The 16,111-nt window shown below is 41.0% G+C and overlaps 1 protein-coding gene across 4 annotated transcripts in view; it reads right to left on the bottom strand.

Annotated features, from left to right (window-relative positions):
* Positions 1 to 12,784, bottom strand: part of sobpa (sine oculis binding protein homolog (Drosophila) a) — a 37,225-nt gene extending 24,441 nt beyond the window's left edge. For all 4 annotated transcript variants that reach the window (XM_034857406.1, XM_034857408.1, XM_034857407.1 and 1 more), the window contains exons 1-2: positions 12,166 to 12,784; positions 1,536 to 1,656 (exon numbers count right to left, since the gene is read on the bottom strand). In XM_034857406.1, coding sequence (XP_034713297.1) covers positions 1,536 to 1,656; positions 12,166 to 12,261 — 217 coding nt within the window. In that variant the 5' untranslated portion in view covers positions 12,262 to 12,784. The remainder of the gene's footprint in view (positions 1 to 1,535; positions 1,657 to 12,165) is intronic.
* Positions 12,785 to 16,111: the final 3,327 nt, after the last annotated feature.

Raw genomic sequence — 16,111 nt, 5'->3', positions numbered from 1 at the left:
CTAACATTTGACAAAAAGGGGCAGTTTTTACCACACGAGGCACAATAATGTTTGGCTTGGAAAAGTTCATTTTTAAAGGTCCCATAACATGGTGCTCTTTGGATGCTTTTATATAGACCTTAGTGGTCCCCTAATAGCATATCTGAAGTCTCTTTCCCAAAATTCAGCCTTGGTGCTAAATTACAGCCACTAGAGCCAGTCCTACAATGAGCTTTCCTTAGGATGTGCCATTTCTGAGTCTGTAGCTTTTGAGGAGGAGAGAAGAGGAAGGTGGAGGCTGGGGGTGTGGCCTTGACCAACTGCCCCTTTGCTCGTTTAAAATCCATGATATCTCTCTCTCATGGGAGGGCCAAATTCTCTGGGTGGGCAAAGCAGAGAAAGGGGAGGTTACCTTGCCCCGTATGACCTCATAGGGGAAAAGATTCCAGATCGGCCCATCTGAGCTTTCATTTTCTCAATAGCAAAGCAGGATACCCAGGGATCGGTTTACATCAATTCTGGCCAATAGGGGACCATAGGCAGGCTGGGGGAACACATATTACTGTTAAAAACCTCATTAAGTGAAATTGTCATGCCATGGGACCTTCAAAGCACCTCAAACATTTCATTATCACACAATGCTGCAGTGCAGAGCATATTAGCTGGTTTTCCAGCACACAACTTTTCTATTTTGGTTCAATCTCACCACTCTCATTAGCCCTGTTCTTGTTGAAGCAGACAGGTGTAAAACTGGACTGAACTGTACACTAACAGCCCAGCACTAAATGGCAGATTGATTAGCAACTAGCTGCTTAACATAGTGGAGCATTTAGCAGCTAATGAGTCAGATATTTCCCTCAGGGGTTTGTGAAAACAAAAACAGAGCTAGACGGAGAATTAATTTTAGGCTCAGATTTGTGAGGTGGAAACAAATGTGACTCCAAATGAATGCTTATATCGCTCTGTGTCTCCTGGATGAATATGTAGGCAACTGTTTGCTCAGCAAATCAACTTTATCGGATGTTTGCAGCTTGTTGCATTGCTCCCAGTTGGCTAAAAAAAAAAATGAACACAGTTTCAATGTTTAGAAAACATTCTTAGTCATAATTGCTTTTTAGTTTAACATTCAAAAAAGTCACGACTGGATGTGGCTTCACATAAGATTAACAGATCAGGCAACATAAAATACACTAATTGATGGGAATGTGAAAATTCTAACCATTGATAAATAGAACAGACATACAGAAACCTCACAGATGTACTAACCTAAACTTGTAAAACTTTGGCAGGCAAAAAAGTGTCTTCATGTTCCCTTATTACTTGTTATTAGAAGCTGTTCCATAATTTAAGACTTAACAGGTGTCTTACTTACGTTACGTGCACAATCTATTCATGAGCACATTATTTTAACTCATTTATTTCTCATTTAATGCAGTACACAATCTCATGGTGGACAATGAAGCAATTGTGAGTGATGACTGATGGGCCAACCAGGCAAGAAATGCATGCTCTTTTTCTAATTAAAATTTGTTTGCTGTATGTTAAGCGTTTCATACCTTTGAGGACAGAGATGTGCTGTGGCGTCTCCCCTATCTCCAGGTTGTCAGAGTCTCTCAGCTCCACCTTGTCATAGCCATACCAGCCCAGCAGCTCGTTCATGGTGTTCTCTGCAAAACTCTGCAACACAAACAGTTGGCTGGTGAGAGTCAAGCCACAGGTCTTCATGCTTTAATGTAAAAAATATCATACTATAACTGTAATTCCTGCAATATAAGAAGTGCGGATGATGAGCGTGATGATGAGAAGGGATGTTGTAAATACGTAAATAGTAAGAAATTGAAGGCAAGTCAAGGGAGTTTTAAAGAAGCAGGCGCTACAACTGAACATTTGTTGCACAACAGACAGCATAAGTGAATGTAAACATTTTCTAGTAGAAACCTATAATACAAGTATGGTTTTAAAAGTGATCATAATATGAAGGACTGTTACGGACTGGCCCATTGTAGCTGCTGATTATTAAAGAAATAGTGCAGAATCTTTTGAAATACGCTTATTTGCTTTCTGGCGGTGAGTTAGATGATTGATACTACTCTATGTTCAGTATCACTCACATAACTGTATTCTAAATATTAAGCTACAGCCAGCAGGTGATTAGGTTAGCTTAGCAAAAAGACTGGAAGCAGAGGGAAACAGTTAGCCTGGCCCTGATTAAAGTTTAAAGAAACGCTCGCAGTGCTATATATCATTGTTGATACCGTACAAAAAACCCAAAGTGTATAAAACAACAAGCCGCAGTTTTATCAGGGTTACTGTGCTGTTTCCACGGGTGCCAGTCTTAATTCTAAGCTAAGCAAATTGCCTGCTGGTTATCGCTTCATAGAGTAGTGCTCATAAGTTTACATGCCCACTTTCCATAAATCCTCTCTCAATGCAAATCAAACCAGCTATTAGTCTAACTGAAATAAAACCATGCCAATCTCTATGCACAGTGAAGGGTATGTGATGATATGGGGCTATTTTGAGGGAACTTTATCAGGATGCATAGTATCCTGATCCATGATATAACTGGCCTTTAATAATAAAACATCTGCTTGCCTCTCTGGGAATTTAACAAACTGCATTTTAAGGAGGAATATTTATTTATTTACAATACATTATTCCTGTCCTTAAAAGTTGGATTTTTCAATTTTTTTACATTAAGGCATTAAGATCTATTTACAAAAGATGATTTTTTTCTTCCTCTTTTTAGTCAATTTAAGGACGGTCATGTAAACTTATGAGCACCACTGTATTTAGCGTACAAACACAATGCATTGATGTGCTTATCTGACTCTCAGGTAAGAAAGGGAAAACCTTTGTACATCCTAAAATGTCAAACACTTCCTGTAAGTTGTTTTCAATATTTTATTGGTTAAATATTAGAGTAGATAAGAAGATACACTACATTACTAATAACAACAGTGTATTTCTGTATTCTAATCTATAACGTAATCTATATTATTCTGTTTAGAGAATGTATATATTGTGTGTATATATTAGTGTGTGTATTTTTGTTTTGGTTGTTTTGTGTGTAAGCACAGTGTGAGCAACAATAATCCAAAGAAAAATTCCTCGTATGTGTCCTCATACGTGGCAAATAAAGCTGATTCTGATTCTGATAATTCATCACAGTCAACAAATAATCACAACACAGTAAACATAAAATAAAAAATGTGAGCGGGACAGTAAAGTGCCAACATTCTAGCAGCACAGCAATGTAGAGTGGTATGCAGATAGCTAGTGCAGGTATGCAAAAATAAATACAACCCTATGCAGGTGAAACATAAAACTATTTCCTCCATAACAGCCTCTCACAACACAGTCAATAAACACTGTACTTAAAACAAAACCATAACCCCACTAATGTATACAGACCCATTATCACCATACACCTCTCAGCTGGAATATTCCCAGAAGCGTCTGTTTGCTGAACCCTAAACTATGGTAAATGGTTCAGGTATCAAATGACTCTAAAACATAGATGAAAATGTTCTTTCTGGAAACAAACTATAGCAGCGACTGAGGATTAATCTGCTATAATTATTTGCTCTATGAGATATAACATCACAGGTCACTGAACTATATGCAATGCGAACACTGGTCCTTGGTTTAGTAAATGTTTCCCACATATTGCTGCTGAATACATTTCTGTAAAATAATCTTCTACTTTTTTTAAAGATTATTTTTTGGGGCATTTTATGCCTTTATTTAAAGGGAACAGCTGAAGATATGAAATGGGAGAGAGCGGGGGAATGACATGCAGCAAAGCATGCCGCAGTTTGGAATTGAACCTGTGGCCGCTTGGTCCAGGGGTAAACCTCAATAAGTTGGCGCACGCTCTACCAGGTGGGCCACACAAGCACCCTAAAATATTCTTTTCATGAAAAACACATCCAGCTCAAATTTTTACTAAATTAGCCTGAGGTAAGCACGCAACACTTGTACTGTACAGTCTGTTGCCACGGAGATGACCTGCCTTGTCTTGCCATTTAGACTTAGACTAGACTTAGACTTCTCTTTATTGATCCTTTTAGGACGACTCCTGCAAGGCAATTGAAATTTCCAGCCGCCATTTTCAGCAGCTTACAAAAAAGGTATAAAAATACAGTGCAGATTTGTTTGCTTGCTCAAGATCAACCTGACAAGACTCGAGTCAGTTCATTGTTTTATAGCCAGTCCCACTTTACACCGTACATTATCTTATCATGGTGACAGTCGACACTCATCAGTCATTACATCAAGCAGTTAAATGTCAATAACAGACAGCTCCTGTCGATATGTCAGAGCCGGAGTGATCATGTTGAAGTGGTTGAGTGCCACCCAGCACATCTGACTCTTAACTGATCTACATTTAACAGCAAAATTAGACACACACATCCACAGAAGAGAAGAGAGTATCTGCATCTGTTTTCTTTAGTGTTCTTCAAATCATTGCTCATTCTGAGAGCAAAAGGGGAACACGTTAATTCAGATTGTGGCCTAATGTGCCTCCACTGTAGATTATTTGTGAAGCAAAATGTTAGTGTATTAGCCATCACTGTTGCCTTTTCATCTGTAATATAGCAGGAAATAAATGCTGATTTATTAGAGAGCATTGCTATCTCAGAAGGATGTCAAATTTGGCAGAAAGAAAGCTGGAAGACATGGCATATGTAATAGCCTTAGAATCCATGCTAACTTTACAGGGACACTGTACAGCTTCCCATGTTGGGCAGTAAAAATAAAAAAATAAAAAACTAGGTGTGAAGTGCCTTCAACAAGTTAAGTTCATGTCTTTCAACCAGCCCAATCTTCGATATTTTAAACCAAAATGATGAGAGAGAGAAAAAAACTCTAACTTGGGTGCATATTTCTCTGGAGAGTGAACACTCACTGCTGGACGCTGGACTGAAGCATGGATTTGGGATTTCCTTTGGGTGGAAAAGTGACTGTGTCTGAAACCAGAATTTAAATTGGGCAAATAAAATCAAACTACAAGGTCTGGATATGATGTATACCTTATGCAACTCTAAATATAAATAAAACAATTATCTAGAATGGATTATCATGCACATTGACACAGCCTGCAGGCAACAGGTTGGTCCACTGACTCAATCACTTGATACAAACTTAATTAACTGAGCACCCACACGGGTCGAGTCATCAACAGGTGAAGTCAAAGACCCACCCAACACCATGCATGCAACTATCTGTAAAAACGTTTCAATGCAGTCCACGCAAAACACTTGAACACGAACATCTGGAACTCTGAGTATCAGTGTTGAACAATGAAAGGCTTTGAAGAGATTATTTACAGGATTTAAAGTCTAATCCGAACACTTACAATCTCAATTTTTTTGTCAAAGACATTTACAAAATAATGATGCTGGTTTAAGTACTGAAGGCTGTTAATGAGGACAGCTCATGCTTGCAAATGTAACAGCACTTGAGCTTGAAGAATGCTGAGTGACAGCAGTGCTTACTCTGCCTGAAGGTTCCTGGAAGTCAGATTTGGAACCACTTTCTGAGCAGAGCTCAAGTTAGGTCTTGACAGCAATATGCAAAATCGTGTTTTCATCCATGGAGACACCATTGTTTCCATGGCGTTTTGAACCACCTTAAAAGGGAGCAAAATTTGTAGTCATGTGTTTATTCATACTTGTATTTTAGGTTTCTACCAGAACACGTTTGCATTTACTTATATTGTCTGTGTGAATATACCTGTACTAACCCTCTGTCTATAACGCTCAATGTTAGAGTCTGTCTCTTTAAGTCCCCCTCCCGAAAAAGCCCAGTCTGCTCTGATTGGTCAGCATTTCCACATCTGCACTCCAGGCATCTCTGCACCGGCATTGCAGCCGGGGAGGTACTGTAACGGCACTGTAGCTGCACTTTCTACATACATACTGTGTATACATATATATATATATATATATATATATATATATATATACTGGATATTTATGGTATAGTTGTGACATCACAACCGCAGAGTAGACCTGACAGCTTGTTTACAGGAACAATTTTGGAAAAAGACTGTGGGCTTTTCTCTGTGGCCTGAGCGTTTTGATTTCACAGCATTTGTATAGCAGCTTGGCCTGCTGATAATAAAAAAAGAGAAGGATATCTCACTTTTTACAAAATGGGACCTTTAAGTTTTAAGAAAAACGGTCAATACATTCCTCAATTTATACTGTGGGGGGAATTTACTTCCTGTCCGTTCAGTGTGGCATTTGCATGTTGTCTTTGTATTCAAAAGGGTTTCCTTTCAAATTTCACATACACGCAGACCAGATGAACTGGATGCAGTAAACAGTATACCGGTGCAAATGCAAGTGGACATAAAGTGTGGGTTTTTCCAAGACTACACAAATTGCATTGCACACAATTCTTTAAAAAATGCAATGAGTTAAAGGACATGTACGATATCTAAATTGAGAGTTCTCTAATATGATCACTGCTGCAGTGGCATATCCTTGAAATTCCCCTTCTGGGATAACTCCGTTTGCGCTTAAAAATCCACCGGATTTCACTCATCTGTTGCCTTGGGTTTCCTTTGTGTTGGCATTTTAAACTCTGGTTGATTTATGAGGACTATGGTTACCTTTTCTCAGATCTCTGCAAGGTAAATACAGACAGCTAACTAGATCTGTCAAATCTGAGTTTTCATTCGTATGACTAAAACAACTTTGAAATGTACACGTTCCACCAAAACAAGTTCCTTCCGAGCCTATTTTGCAGCTGCAGTGCGGCTTTTCACCAATGCTTAGCACCGTCCAAGACAATTGACCCTCCTCCAGCGTGCTTTGGAGGAGGGTCTGGCAAAGCAAGACTGCAACTAGCCCAACTGCTCAGATAAAAACTTCCTTCTATTGAGGAAATGAGTTGGAGCATAACCCAAGCTGAATGTACTCCTGAAAAAACGGATGTAGCTGTAAATTAGCCACATCACGGAGACCAAAACACAGCATATCTCTGTGTCTCCCTTTCCTTCCTACCATCCTGTCCTCTGTGTCACCTTACTACTTTGAGAAAGTGGGTCTAATATTAAGAGTGGAATCTAATCCTGGTTGGCGGCTCATCAAAGCAGCGGCACCAACTTTGGCTCTGGGTGAGCTAGGGAGGAAGAGGCGTTAGAGGCACAGAGGCAGCTAGAGATGTCTTTATGTCACACTGGATGCATAGCCTTTTTATGGTTTAACACAGATAAAAATCTCTTTTTTTATCAGCTTTTATTCATCCCAAACTCTAGCCTCCTGCAAAACAGATCAACTGGAAGTGCGGTTTGTGTTTCAAGCTGCCGTACTAAGATTGTTATGTATCAAGTAAGAAAAGCTGTTTTTTTTTAAGGCGACAATGCATGGCCCTGGGATGGTGACTTCACTTGGTCTGTCTATCTGTCCTAATTATGCTGTTGACATTTTTGCCATCATCAAGACAAAATTTCTCCTTGACCAAAGTTTTGATTCATGACAGTGTTATCTCAAAAACCAAAAGGCAGGAGCTCCCTGAGATTTGTTGTGGCTATTCATGGTCGACAGATGAATGTAAATCCCAATGTTTTGATTATTTCCACACACAAAAAATCCATAGAACCACCATCATAACGAAACTGCCACTTGTACACAATAAATGTACAAATCTAGTAGACATATTGCCATTACTCATTAATACTGCCAAGGGGACAAATCCTTATCCATTTTGGACACACAAGAGCTTTGCTCTCGTGCCACCATCAGACTAACATATCAATCTATGAAATGCAGTGACTATGCTCATCCTTCTCTCCGAGTAGAAACTCCTTTAATATCCATGAGAGTTTGATCTTTCCTGTGACATAACCCTTGGAATAAACGTTTAAGTATTCAAACCCACTGCTGGAAAAGGCCCGAGGATAGCAAAATCATCGCTGTATAGGTTCATCCACTGGTACTGTGGGGTGTAACGAATATTGCAGCCTTTAGGGCCCATGGCAGGCTTTACACATGAGGTCTGGTTATGAAAGTGAACTGACTGAATAAATTATAATGACAGAACTGATTACTTGCTAATCAATGCGTCGGTCAAGGAATCACACATTATTAAATGCTGTTTTTAAAGCGGTACTGTGTAACTTTTGAAGGAAGAAATAACTTACTCTTCCGATTATAATTATTCTCCTAATATTGTTGTACCTGCTGTCTGACATTTCCATGTGTATAAGATGCCTAATATATTTTGTATGAGCATTTGTTTGTAATTTTTTTTTAACACCTTTTGATGATTTCTTTGTTTTCCTTTTACCTTTGGACATGCTAATAAACTAGACTAATAGAAGCTTAATTATCCCTTTGGTAGATGGAGGCATAGCTAGAGACATCATATTATGTCAGAGGTTTTAAATCAACTTCATGGACACTTTGAGCACCTGTGCTGTTGAACTGTATCTCGATGTGTTGAAAAGTGTTTCTAACATTTAAACCACCCCCATGTGTCATTATTGGATTGCACTAGCTTGCTGCACTTTATAAACTGACATCTCAATGAACACAGTGTGTGATCTTTTATGATTATTGTGTACAATTAAAGCTATTTGTGCCATTATCTTTTAAATTGCTCTGCCTCTGCTGATGCATTTTGGTGCACTGTGGGTTATACCTCGGATACGATGATAATATTTTGGTGCATTCAAGAAGAAAAAATCTTTAGCAGAAAAATACTCACTTTGCCCTTGTTATCATCGGCCGGAATAACAGTCAAAGACAAGATGGTGTCTCACAGAGCCATTGCATGATAATTAGAGACGCACTCAAGATATTTTCATGACAGATTCACAAGCTGCCACTTCTCTGCCTTATATTCAGCAGCAGATAGTAATAAAAACACATTTAAAACCTCCACAGTCTTCCCCCTTATTTCCCTCCAGTAAGACCCAGCCGTGGCCAGCAGGGCTTGTGGTAATGATGATGGTGGGAATTGGATACCTTGCGGGTAGAAACCAGAGCAGGTCACTGTACACCATGATAAAATTCCCGAATCCACACGCCAAGTTTCCCTTTGCCTCCTCCTCCTCCACTTCTCTACTTTTCCACTCCCCTGCTCCTTCTCTCCTTTGCTGCCTCTCCCTCTCCTCTGCTTTCATTCCCCTCTACTTTCCTTGATATCTGATCCAGCAGAGACACTCAAGTTACAGTTTTTACAGCTTAGCCAGCCCTACGCTGTATACATTCCTTTCTCCACTGTTTCTTACCCCACTCTCCAGCCTCTCATATCCCCTCTATGCCCACTCCTCCTTGTCCTTGATTACTTGCTGCCTTATTTTACCATGGCACACATTAAGCAGCCAGATGAAGGAAACACTGTCAGACTGTTTTGCGGAGTATGATCCCTCACAAGGGCACATTGTGTGTGTGTGTGTGTGTGTGTGTGTGTGTGTGTGTGTGTGTGTGTGTTTGTGTGTGTTTGGTCTGAAATATTAAAGATGAGAGAAGGGAACAAACTGGGTCCTTTTGTTATGAACAAAAATAATAGAAGAAGTTTTCAACAGGAAATCCCTTCATTAAACTTCCCTTACTATTCTAGGTCCTAATCATGCAACCATGTCATAGTGTTAATTAGCAACCACTCTGCAGCTCGTAATGCTGGGTTCCGGTTTACAGTCTGAGGTGCAATGCTCTCATAACTAGCCAATGACCTCATGTTGTATCATGTCAGAAACATCAGTATTTGTTTAACATCATTGAACTTATTAACACACATTGTCTCATTGACAATGAAGGCAGTGAAGGAGAAGCTGCATCTAACTAGTTGTTCCCTACCTTGTATCTGTGGATCAGTGTTTTCCTAAATTAAATTTGTAGACAGCCTCTTTGTGAATGTGTAGGTGAGTGTGTGTGTGTGTGTGTGTGTGTGTGTGTGTGTGCACGTGCAATAGGAGATGAAATTCAAGGTTGCATAATGAGCTACAATCGAACTTGTTTAGCCTTTGAAAGTGTTTTGACACCTAAACCACATCTGCTGCGCCATTCAGGAGTTTCCCCTGGTATTGACGGAGATACTGGAGGTGTCACGGGAGAGTGGTGTTTTTCCCTATGCACCGACAATATTACACCATATCTGCTGTATTTTGTATTGACATATCTAAATAACATAAACCACAAGCTAGTGTACTGCCATTTTTATTTGGTCAGGTACATCTTTATATATTCCAAACTCAGATCCACAATATAGACTTGTCATTGTTACCATAAGTGCTTACAAATCAAATATCAAATTAAGCTGCTTTCATCAAATGAGATGTTTAACTGAAATGTCTGCTCTTCTAAACATATTGCATGAGATGTCAATTTCACTGAACCCTGAATGATGACCCGTGTCACAGCATCCGTCATCTGACAGCAAAAGGTAACTGCAAATAAAATATCATTTCTGAATGACGTCCTATAATTACTTGGCTAATCTGATAAATTATATGAGGATACATTTAATTTAATTTTTTTTTTTTTACATTCCAAATAGATTTATGGTCATATTTGCTCTCTGTTGTAATGATAAAAATGAGCAGATAAAACCTGGACAGACAGCACTTTATTGTGGCTAAATGATGGTCATAAAGATTTCATTCATTCTAAATGCTCCACTGAGACTACCTCAAGTGCTCCCCTGATAAGAAAGAAGGAAATGTCTCCATGGCGAGACCCTGCCTGACACAGCCACCACCCTCCATCCCTCCCTTCCAGACAACAGGAGAATGGGTTAACTGCAATTCTTCTCAACTGAGGACCATCACTTTTTTTAATTCTATCAAGAAAAATGTCCTGTTCAACAAGCAGTTAAAATTCTGTAATTGAAAGAAATTCCCTTTCTCCAGACATTCAATGCATTTTTAGGTAACAAGCAAGGACTACTCCGAATGCAGATGCAGTAAGTGGAAAACTCAACAACAACAAAAATACTTAAAACACATATATATATAAATTTAGATAAATTGTATAAGGTTACACTAACAGTTCCTTGTTGCTCTAGGATAATCATCAACAAAACATCTAGATAGCCATCAATAAAATGTATATTTTCTGTTTTACAGTAAGAGAGAAGAAGTAGTGACACATTAAGCGACTGGTATTTGGAAAGGTCTAAATACAAAAAGGCTTTATTCCAGTCAGGGTTGTTTCAGGACTCCCTCAAAGCCAGCACCCTTGCTTTTCCTCTGACAACCTAAAATCCCAATTTCTCAAATTATTCCCGATGTGATCCCCTGCACATCCACCCATAACAGCAGAGCACTGAGTGCATATCTGTCTCCAGCCAAATGTGTACAAACAATGAATAGATGGAGACAAAGCGGACACACAGCCTGCCTCACACAAACACACACACAAACACACACACACACACATGCCCGGAACACTTTCTTTCTCCACAATGAACCGCACGGAGCTCAGGGCTCAAATATCACAATGTGCACCGAGCAACAAAACAAAACACAAAAACGAATATTCAAACGTGTGGGTAAATACTGGGATATAAGCGTGCAGGCCGAACACACGAGACAATGTGCTCCTGTCGAGTGCGTAAAGCTCACAGACGCACATCTGGATTGCACGCCTCTGGGCAGCTGGGCAACACACATAAACACAAACCCACGCAGTCGACATGGACCCGCAAAAGCGTCGTGAATAGCTGAGTGGTCCCCCATTGATTTATACAAATTATGCACATTGGCTGCTCTCCGATGCGCCGTAGTGTAACAGTATTAATAGTAATAGTAGGCACTGTTGACGCCTTCACTGACGCACTGGATTTTCCATTAACTCTGGGCAAGCCATGAAAGGCAGGACACACAAACGGCGAATTATGGCATGAAGCGACGGGAACGTACACTCTATTCCTCATTGATTCAAAACTTACTACAGTAGCAGTGAATGGGTGCCGCATCCATTGTGCAAGGCGGTTTACTGGCAGGGTGCGCTGCTCAGGCAGGCATTCAGCGTGGATATATGACAATAGAACTTGGGTGAAAAAAAATCATAAATCAAAGTTTGACTACCATGCAGCCAATTGCACTTGAGTGTATCGTATATTTTCACTGAGGACGCCTGTTTAGTGCTTCTACAGACATGCATGCTCCTCACAACCACTCTGTTTCCACGCGTAATCACATGCAACTGGGCACAGACCCCCTTTTACCTTCATCTCTTCATTTATTTCCCTTTTCACTGGGTGAGCTGGTTTTCGGCTTCTTTTATTTTCCGGAGGTCTGCCCTCTTTTTCCATCTCTGCCATGTTTTCTCTGAGATACTTCTGCGGTGAGGAGGGGTGAGGAGGGGGTGAGAGAGGCAGCTGTTTACACTCGCCAGACGGCGGATGTCTTGCAGCTTTTCAGCGGCCCGTGTGACGCTGGTGATGCCGCCGAGGGCTTGAGGTGCGCGGCTAAGTCAGCCATCTTCTGCCGGTATCCTCCACGGTCCGTGCACCAGTGGTGAGCCGCCTCTGTGAGTCAAAGGAGAGGTTGAGTGAGGGGGGAAAACGAGACAGGGGGAGGGGCGTCCGTTGAAACATTATATGACGCGTTGTTGATCAGAGGTTGGCTATTTCTTCTCGCTTTCCCATGGAGTGCAATCAGAGCAGTCACATCCACTTAACGTTGCTCCCTCATGGGGACGGTCTGCAAGCAGCAAACAGGTGCCCACACACAGTTGTCCAGTCACACATTGTTCTTCAGGGGAGTCCTAAAACCTTCTGGTGTTGGTCATAATGAAATTGGGTCTTTCTATCGGTTACAGACTTAACTGCTTCAGTTATCTAACACCACAATACTCAAGAAGTTCCAGTCTGGAAGTTCTAGTTCCAGTCTCAGAAATGTCACTTTCAGTCCTGAGCCGAGCAACTTTGCAGGGGGCGCAGGTGCAGTGCCTGGCTCAAAGACACTTGGTCAGTGGATGTTTCAGGGATTAAAAGCATGACTGTGGTTCTCTTGTAATGAGGAACAGCCTATTATAGTGCAAATTCAGGAGAATCTGGAGCAGGTGCATGATGAGGGCAGTATTCTTAACTAAGAAAAAGAAATGTGCAATCATAATAGAAGTGCAACCTAAAACCAATCCTTCCTCATAGTGAGTGAAAAGGCTCAACACTCTCTCAAGGCCAAAGTAGACTTTTTGTAATGTTTGAACCATCATGCTAAAAATAAAGTTTCCGTTGGTTCTTCAGAGGGTTTCTTTTTCTCCATCCGGTTGGCACCTCATAACAAGGTGCATGGCACAATAAAGATTATAGGTTTCTCCGTTTTCATTTTGGTACCTTGGGACTATGCTTCCATCAACATTTGTCCTCATTAAACATGTTTGCAGGAATCCCATAGATAAGTTCACAAAGGTCTCATTTAAGCCACATTCAAACCACATCACACTTTGAGCCTTAAAGCAGTTTTGTAGTTTGTTACTTTCAACATGTCCCAAAGAACTGAGCTCAAGAACAAACAACTCTAAAAACCGATTTATAAAGATTTTTTCCACATTATTGGACTGATCAATTATAACTTTGAACATCTACATTTCAGTCTAAGGTTAAAGGTCCAAAACTAGAGTCGTACCAAAACCGTCAGTCAACCATTCTTTTTTTTAAATGTATTCCAAAAAATATTATAATGTAGTAGCTACATAGCTGTGTTTCCACAGCCTGCAAATGTCTCACATGGGAAACATACAGATGCATGCTAGGCCTGCAGACCTTTTTTCACAGCGGACACTTCAGAAAAGCAATTGATTGATAACTTTAAAAACAACTTAATTCCATTTAGGTGAGCTGGTAACAGGGCCCTGATATTGTGCATGCTGGTTTACTGTCGTGGCATACTGGAACAAGAACTGAGCCAAACAACATTCATTTCACCTGTGTTTTTCCTGCAATGACAAGTCAAAATGTCTGCTGTGCAAAAGGTCTGTACTCAAACACATGGTCAAATATACACATTCATGTACATATATCTCCACATCTAATTCCATACACATGTATGAAGATGTATGTTTTTGTACAGTTGTTTTAATGTAGTCTTTACTAGCATATGAAACGGATGCAGATTATTAATAAATAATTTTTGCTTTGGGCATGAATTTGCCTAATTCATCTCCTGCATGCTGTCCTCTGACTTAGCTGGAATTACAATGAGTTGGCAGGTGTAAAGCCACTGAGAGTGCAGGGGGATGTTGCTCATGGCATTGTGACACCCATTTGAGCCAGAAAATAAGCGGAAACAGGAGCTGTGAACCGTGATGCAGGGTCAGGGTGAGATGAATTGTGTGTTACAGTGCTGCTCTTGCCCAGCCTAGCAGCAACCTGCATCACAAGATTCCTTCTTTATACTGTCCCTCCAGCTACAGCAGTTTGGCATAGTGTAATATAGGCCTAACTGTAATGCATCTGATGACACTGTGCAGTAGGTGTGTGAGAAGGTCTTGCAACAAAAGCATATGTGGAATTTGGTGTAATTCTTTGCTATAACATTGTTGTAACATATATTTCTAAAAACACAACAAGTGACTCTGTCTCCCCCCCCATTAATGACAGTAGATGCTGAGAACAGAAAGGTCAATAACAGAATGTACAAATACAGTTTTTTTTAACATATAAAACATGAATATACACTATGTGTGTTTGTTTTGTGAGTCTTTTCACCAAAAGAGACTGCAGCTCCATGTTAAGCTGCCCTTGACAGAATTTCTCTCTAGTCCGGTAACAAGCAGATGGAGTGGGATTCAATGAAAGCATTGTTAAACCTAATGCTGCTGGGGCATTTCCCAATCATACTGTGGTCCTATTGTCACAAGGATAATATTACATGACCTGAAACATAAAGGGGGGTTTCACAATTTAGACGCTTTGGTTTAAACGGATAGTTACATTTTTCTTTATCTGCTGTTAAATTATATTCGACCTCAGTTGAGTAACTACAAGTTCAAACTTGTGATTTGTAATATGACTTTGGCCAACACATAAGGAGATAGGAAAGAACTTAGACAGATTTTGTGTTTCCACGTTGGCATGGAAGCACCCCGTCGCACTTACGCCTTTCATCATGAAGTGCTTCAAGAAGCTGGTAAAGGACCACATCATCACCCCCCCCCACCTCTTTTTAACCGCTACAGTTTGCTTACCGCTCCAACTGCTCCACAGAGGACGCCATCTCCTCCGCACTCCACCTGAGCCTGGAACACCTGGAGAAGAAACCCGCGTGCGAATGCTGTTTCTGGACTTCAGCTCAGCATTCAACACAATCATCCCCCAACACCTGGTGAGCAAATTGGCCCCCTTTGGACTCAACACCCCGCTGTATATCTGGCTGCTGGATTTCCTCAAAGACAGACCCCATTCTTTGAAGATTGGAAAAAAACACCTCCAGCGTCATATCCCTAAGCACCGGGTCCCTCCAGGGCTGCGTACTGAGCCCACTGCTCCTCACCCTTATGACCCATGACTGCCGTGCCAGGTTCAGTACAAACCACATCTTTAAGTTTGCGTACGACACAACAGTGTTGGGTCTCATCAGGGACATTAACAAACTGGCCTACAGAGAAGAGGAGAGACACCTGGTGGACTGGTGGGACACAAACAATCTAATCCTGAATGTCAACAAAGCAAGAGAGATTGTCATTGACTTCAGTGAAAAATCAGCCAAGTCATACCCCACTCCTCATCTACAACACCACAGTGGAGCAGGTCAGCAGCATCAAATTCCTGGGGGTACAGATCACAACACTTTGACCTGGTTCCTCCACACCTCTGCTCTGCTGAAGAGAGCACAGCAGCATCTGCACTTCACGTCAGATGAGAAGAGCAAACATCCCCCCTCCCATCCTCACCACTTTCTACAGAGGGACAATAGAGAGCATACTGACCATACTCTCTATCTGGTCTGGGCCTGCACCGCCTCAGACTGGAAACGTGTAGAGAGAGTGGTGAGGCCAGCGGAGAAAATCATCGGGACAGTAGGCTACTTCATTCCATCCATGACACTGCTCGCAGACGCTGCCTGACCAGGGCTCAATCAATCACAGAGGACCCCTCCCAGCCCAACCATGACCATGTAACCCCTGCTGCCCTCTGGCAAGAAGTTCAGCAGCTTCAAATTCAGAAC

Source organism: Etheostoma cragini, chromosome 20 (genome assembly GCF_013103735.1).
Source record: "Etheostoma cragini isolate CJK2018 chromosome 20, CSU_Ecrag_1.0, whole genome shotgun sequence".
In the NCBI taxonomy this organism is placed as follows: domain Eukaryota; kingdom Metazoa; phylum Chordata; class Actinopteri; order Perciformes; family Percidae; genus Etheostoma; species Etheostoma cragini.
The sequence above is the reverse complement of the archived record's forward strand: the minus strand, read 5'-3'. Positions and strand labels throughout refer to the sequence as shown.